The sequence below is a fragment of the Camelus bactrianus genome, chromosome 10 (assembly GCF_048773025.1).
Source record: "Camelus bactrianus isolate YW-2024 breed Bactrian camel chromosome 10, ASM4877302v1, whole genome shotgun sequence".
In the NCBI taxonomy this organism is placed as follows: domain Eukaryota; kingdom Metazoa; phylum Chordata; class Mammalia; order Artiodactyla; family Camelidae; genus Camelus; species Camelus bactrianus.
In genome coordinates this window covers 6,173,781-6,180,312 of record NC_133548.1, presented here as the reverse complement: position 1 = coordinate 6,180,312, position 6,532 = coordinate 6,173,781, and the positions used below count along the sequence as shown (strand labels likewise).

Below are 6,532 nucleotides of genomic sequence, written 5' to 3'. Positions count from 1 at the left end.
CCACCCCTGGGCGCTGGGTGGGGCCGGCGCAGCCCAGGGCTCCCCGCCCCCTCCCCGGACACGCCCACCCAGTGTCTCGGCGGCGCGAGCCGCAACAGGCAGCCGCGGGCGAGCGCGAGGACCGCGCGCCGCGAGGCTCCGCGCGTGCGTGCAGCCTCTCGCTCGCGCGCTCCGGCGGGCGGGCTGAGCCGACGAGTCGAGCCCCCGCCGCCGCCGCCGCCGCCGCCGCCGCCGCGGGAGAACCCTGGGCGCCCTCTCTGCGTCGCCTTGATCTCGGTAACCCCTGCCCCCCTCCACCTCCGGCCGGGCCATGGCGGAACGCGGAGCGGCGGGCGGTGGTCCCGGAGGCGCCGGGGGAGGCAGCGGCCAGCGGGGCTCTGGGGTCGCCCAGTCCCCGCCGCAGCCGCCGCCGCAGCAGCAGCCGCCGCCGCAGCAGCCGACGCCCCCCAAGCTGGCCCAGGCCACCTCGTCGTCCTCGTCCACCTCGGCGGCGGCCGCCTCCTCCTCGTCCTCGTCCACCTCCACCTCCATGGCCGTCGCGGTGGCCTCGGGCTCCGCGCCTCCCGGCGGCCCGGGGCCAGGCCGCACCCCCGCCCCCGTGCAGATGAACCTGTATGCCACCTGGGAGGTGGACCGGAGCTCGTCCAGCTGCGTGCCCAGGTGAGCGGCCGGCGGGGAAACGGGTCCTCGGGGGCCGCCCAGCCGGGTCTCTCACAGGCCCCCGCCTTCCCATTCCTCTCGGTCCCATCGCCCAGGGGGGCGCCCCGACCCTAGATTCCCCTCGGCTGCTTCGCTGCCCGGCCTGGCTCCTGCCCGGCCTCCTGGGACTCCTCCTGAGGGTACCCCGCCCTCTCCTGGCATCCCCACCTCTGTCTGGGGCCGGGACCACCCTCTTCTCCTCCATAAGCGGGCCCTTCTGAATTCTTAGCCCTGGGCCTTCTCTCGTTGATCTGACCGAATCTGGCCTTCCTGACAGTCAATTTCCCCATGGAAGTCACAGACTCTTCCCTGCCCCGCCAGCGCCCGTGGGCTGTACGTATGTTACAAGATGTGGTATAGATCTCTTTAGATACTATTATTTCCCAGTATACTCAGTATGTGCCAAACTCGGTAGTCACCTTCTGCCAGGTAAAGCCTATATAGTAACCCTTGGGGCTTCTAGTTTGTCTTCAAGGCACATGATCATTTGTTTTTCAAATTACACGTATTCTCTCCTGGCCTCTGTGGTCTTGTAAAAGTCCTACTTAGTGTGTCTTCAAATGTATTTTTCATCCCCTCCCTACCCCCGAGTAACTGGTAACAAAGTCTCCTAGCCCTGCAGGGCACATAAAATAACTGCCTTGATCCTAAATTCAGTCCATTCCTCTGTTGGAACCATCCAGGGACTTTCCTTGCATTGGTAAAATGTGCCCGAGTTTGGGATATTTTCTGTTTCTGTATTGGCAAGGCAGTCTCCTTCCAGCTCTTTGGGGACAGTGTGCAATGTTTTACAGTTTACCCCTTGAGTAGATACTGTGAAGCTGGTTCCACCTAGGAAGCTCAGAAAAGAACCTGGTGATGGTCTTTTTTGTCACCTCTAAACTAAGTTACTTCCATTGTCTTGGAGTCTGGGGCTCCCTTTTTACTCTTTTAGCCCTGCCTTGGGCAAATGGATGTGTAAGTGGGGGTTAAGGAGCTTTGTCTGGTCCTGTTTTCAGTTCTTAATTTTTTTGCCCACTCCCCTTTTATTTGAATCATTTCATGCATACAAATTTATATATGTCCTAGAGAGGATATTAAAATTTTTAAAATGACAAGAAGTACATCTCTGTACTTGACTCAGCTTAAGAAAGGTCATTACCAATTATGTTGAAGTCCTCAGGGTGCCTCTTCCTGACCACATCTCCTTCCCCTAACAAAGGTAAACATTCTAAATTGTATGTTTATCATTCCCTGTCTTTTAAAATTGATTTTACTGCATATGTGCATCTTTAATCAGTGTTATTTAGTTTTGAATGTTTTTGGAAGTTTACATAAATGTTATCATACTGTATGTGTTCTGTGGCCTATTTTAGTGTTTTTTTTTCTTTAACTCAGCATTAAGTTTGTGAGACTCATCAATGGTAGCTCTAGGTAGCTCTAGTTAAAATATCTTCATTGATGGGTAGAATTTCATTGTACAAATGTATCATAATTCTCCTTTCGATGAACATTTGGGTTGTTTCCTGTTTGTTAACAACAACTGTAATGCTGTGCATTTTTTTGTCCAGAACTCCTGGTGCTCCTTGCTAAAATTTCTTTAGGATGTCTTTACATGTAAGGGTGGAATTGCTGTTCGAAGGCTGTCCATCTGGAACTTTTTTAGATAATGCCAGATTGTTTTCCATCAGCCACCCCCCACTTTGTGTCCTTTGTATTTGAACATTCACTCCACTGATTGAAACTTTCTTTTTTTCTGTCCTTTCTTTAGGGTAATCAGAGCCACATTAGTTTAGTTTGGTTTGGCCAGCACTCTAACACAACACCAGACTCAAGCAGGAATTTAGTACCTGGTGGTGTTCCTCTCCTGGTCTTGAGCAGGCCTTGCCTTTTCTTTCTGTATAGGCCCACCTATAGCTGAACTGTTCTGATCGACTTCTGTCAGACACGAAGGCACTGTGTCCCTTCCTACATGGGGCCAGTGTGAGTAGTCCATGCTTGCCTGTTCTTCCTTCACGTCTATTCCTATGTTTGACTGGTGACATTTGGACAGCTGCCTTCTCTTGCTTGTTAGATTGAAAAGGCGTGAGCCCACTGGCAGGAAGCTGCTGTGCAACAGAGTTGGGTAAAGAAAATCACTGATTGAGCCAAGCATCCTGATCAAATCAGTAGTTATTATGTTAACTTGTGAGAGGCTTAGGCTGGCCTGTCGTTTTCATCTGCAGGGAGCACGCGGTCACGTCATGTCTGCTAACCAGTCCTTGGGCTTGTCAGCTGTCCTGCTCCAACTTGGTTTTCAGCCATCACCCTTGTGCCTCCCAGCTCCTTGTGGAACACTTGTGCTCTGTGGAGCGTGCTGTTTTAGCTGCAGGATGGAAAATAACACACTGTGGAGAGAAAATGGCCTGCTATTGGCCCTTCTGATTATTAGAGTCATCCAGTTAATTTGAGGTCTCCTGGGAATACTCGTTGGCATTGTTTAGAATAGATGGGCAGTGTGCACTCTGTGGACAGCACTCTGAACGTCACCCAGGATTAGCATTCTTGTCTTGTGTAACTGAAGTGAGACAGACATCTGAGATATACGCACCTAAGGAATGTAAGCATGATTGTGGATCTAAGGTTAGACATGTATAAAATGTCGTGGGATTCAGTCTGGGGAAACAGTCATCCTCGAAGTAGTGCAGAAAAGAGAGCTGAAAAGTGGAGTGTTAGGAAAGTCATGTTCCTTACTTTTGGGAAAAAACATCTTTTTCCTTTGTTAGATGTTTCAATAACCTTGTTTCTCAGGTATGTACTCTGCTCTTACTTAACAGCTACTAAATTCTCTCAGAATCCACAGTATTTTTTTTTAACGTTTTATGAAGAGCATACCCATGGTTGACTCTAAAATAACTAAATTGCTCTATTCATTGCTATTTTTTCCCATCATTTTCTTAAAAATAAAAAGATCAGTACATGTCCATGATTAGAAATTGAAGCAGTACAGACAGATGGAAATTGTAAAGGAAATCTCCTGTCCTACGTCTGTTCTCACTCCCTAGAGGTAATCACTGTGAAATACAGTCGGCTTCTAAGATTCTGTTACCGGCAGGTAGGTCTGTTATGGTTCCTTTGTGAAATTCACAGCATTAGAAGCTGGCACTGTTTTCCCTCCGTGCCAGGTAGTGTGTCCTCGTCTGCGGTCCAGGGCCAGGACAGTAGCCCCATCACAGGCACCAGGTGATAAGATGCTTGATGTTAAAGGAAGAGCTTCAGAGTCTCAGCGATCCCTTCTCTTTGGTATTTTATAATGACATTTCCCTTGCTGTCTTTTTCTCTTTTTGAGTTGCTTAAGTAGGAGAGACAGAAAAATTATTAAATTTCATAAGTGTACAGAATTTCCTCAGTGGTGTAAAACTGACTCTAAGGAGACAAAATGTGCTCTGCTGTATCCCTCACAGACTGTATCACATTTGAGTACAAATGAGCACAAAGCGCATTTGCACGTGTGTACTGTGTGAGTTCTTAGGGAAGGAGTTCAGTGGTTATCAGTCACATCTCTCCTTAGACCACATTAAAAAAAAAAAAAGGAGGTGGCCATGGCCAAGTTGTTATGACTGGCCCACAATAGAAGTGTTACTTTCTTGAAGGCACTTGGGGCCAGTTGCCCTCAAACCCTGAAAGCCCTAGACAAGCCAGGATATATTGCTCTGTGTTCTTCCTGTGAACCAGGAACCAGGGCAAACTCTCCCACACCTTAGCCTTTTCATCCATTGAGTGGGAATACTTTTACTTACTATGCATTCCAAGGTGTGGGTGAAATCAATATTAAAATAGGACCTGTAGATCCACAGGAGAAAGTTACTTCTTAAATGATAAATAGGAAGTCAATGTGATTGATCAAATAAAAGAGACCTGGTGAAATGTCTATTATTTCCCCAGCGTTCAAAGTCTTAAGAGCATATTTGTACCTTAGAAGATTTGAATTTCACATTGTGAGTGTTGTAACAGAATATCCTCTCTATCGGGTAATATTATCCACTGTCCCTGTGGAAGCTCAGATTCCTTAAGTCAGAAAGAGAATGACTTTCACAGAGCCCGTTTTACATGTATTGATTTACAGATCTCTTGGACACATTAGTGGTTATGTGATTTCTTTTCAAACTAGATTTCCAATTTTTTAGCCAATAAGCTGCCACTGTTATTTATTCCTGTTGGGGCTGTCTCTGTGTGCATGAGGGAGGCGCGAGTCAGAGAGTGTTTGGGCTGTGTCTTTTCACTACTTCACCCCAGGAGGCTCGTCCTGTTTTGGCCTGGACGAGAAGGCTCAGCTGGTCCTCTGAAATTTGGAGTTGGCTGGGCTTGAATCTGTGACGTCACATTCTGGGAGGACTCTGGGAATCCAGGGAAGCTGGGAGAATGATTGCAAGAGTTTGTCTTTTTCCAGTGTGAGTTTGGAGTGGTATTAAGGGCTCTGGAGAAAAGAGAGAGTTTGAAGTTGGTCTTAAAATGTCTTTCAGAATGCATTGGGCTGGAATTGAGCAAGGTGGTTTGGTTCTAGATTGGAAAGCTCTGGCGGAATCCTCCCTTGCCTTGGCCTAGTTAGAGGAATAACCAGCATAGCTTCTGAGGGTTTTAGAGAACCAAGGTGTGTGCCTTGGCACCAGCTCTAGAGTGTCCCCTCTCCCTGCCACTCACAGGGCAGTCGTTGGGTTAGAAAGCCCACTGGGCCTGCGTTCCCTTTTACCTTATTATAGCTGCAGTCACAGCTCAGGGAGCCACTTAGCAGACCTGTACCTGGCCTCCACCTCGGGTGGCGCAGTAGAGAAGGCCAGTAAGTGATGACATACCATCACTTAGCTTATATGACTTCTAGAAAACAGTTACTTAAAACATTCCATTTGATATTCAATTATGTCTTAAGATCATAAGCTATTTTATCTTTAAAGCTGAGCTGTCTAATACAGTAGAGCCACTAGCCACATGTGGCTATTTAAATTAAAATTAATTAAAAGTGAATAAAATGTGAAATTCTCTTCCTCAATTGCACCGGCCACATTTCACGTCACACCGGTCACTTGTGGCTGGTGGCTTCCATATTGGACAGGGCCGATCTAGAACATTTTGAGGACCACAGAAAAGTCTATAAGATAACACTTTTAGAGAGGAAATTGCCTAAGTATGGCATTTCTAGTATTAATATTTATGGTTTCTCTTTATTTGTACTTTTATCCTCTTCTGGATTATTTAAAAATGTCCCTTTCCTTTGCTATTCCAAGGACCCATTTGTTTTCTTTTTTTTAGTTTTTGCCCTTTCAATGTCGCTACCTTCTAGTCTGCTCGCTTCCTCCTGCAGGGAATTTGCTTCCTGGTGCCTCCCTGCCATTTGCTTCTCACAATTTTACGTCTCAGTCAATATCTACTGAGAAAAACTGTCTGGAGGCATTAACTCCAGAATGGTTTTTAGATGGTCAGATTAAGTGTGATACTAATTTTTGTCCTTGTATTTTTTTGGTGATTTCCAAACTGTCTATAATAAAGATGTATTACAGAAAAGACTAGTAAGTGTTGTTTTAAAAATAGATATTTGAAGATACATATGACTCTACCTAGTTGTACACATACCTCAAATAAGTGAATCTTACAAATTTTATATCACAATAAAGCTATAAAAAAAAGTATGTGTTGGAGAGGTGAAGACACGGGGAACTGAAGTTTCTCTCCACTCCATACCTTCCTTTCCTGGTTCTAGAGTTGCTTGTTCATCTTCATCGATAGCAACAGCGGTGACGGGCAAATGCTCTAGACCACTGCTCTCCTTGCGGTGTGTGAATGGCGAGGTGACACTGATGATGGCACATTATTTGTTTAT

The 6,532-nt window shown here is 46.7% G+C and overlaps 1 protein-coding gene across 1 annotated transcript in view; it reads left to right on the top strand.

Moving 5' to 3' along the window:
• Positions 1-78: 78 nt before the first annotated feature.
• Positions 79-6,532, top strand: part of PACS1 (phosphofurin acidic cluster sorting protein 1) — a 130,743-nt gene continuing 124,289 nt past the window's right edge. The window contains exon 1 of the mRNA XM_074371698.1: positions 79-660. Within this exon, the coding sequence (XP_074227799.1) occupies positions 311-660 (350 nt within the window). The 5' untranslated portion in view covers positions 79-310. The remainder of the gene's footprint in view (positions 661-6,532) is intronic.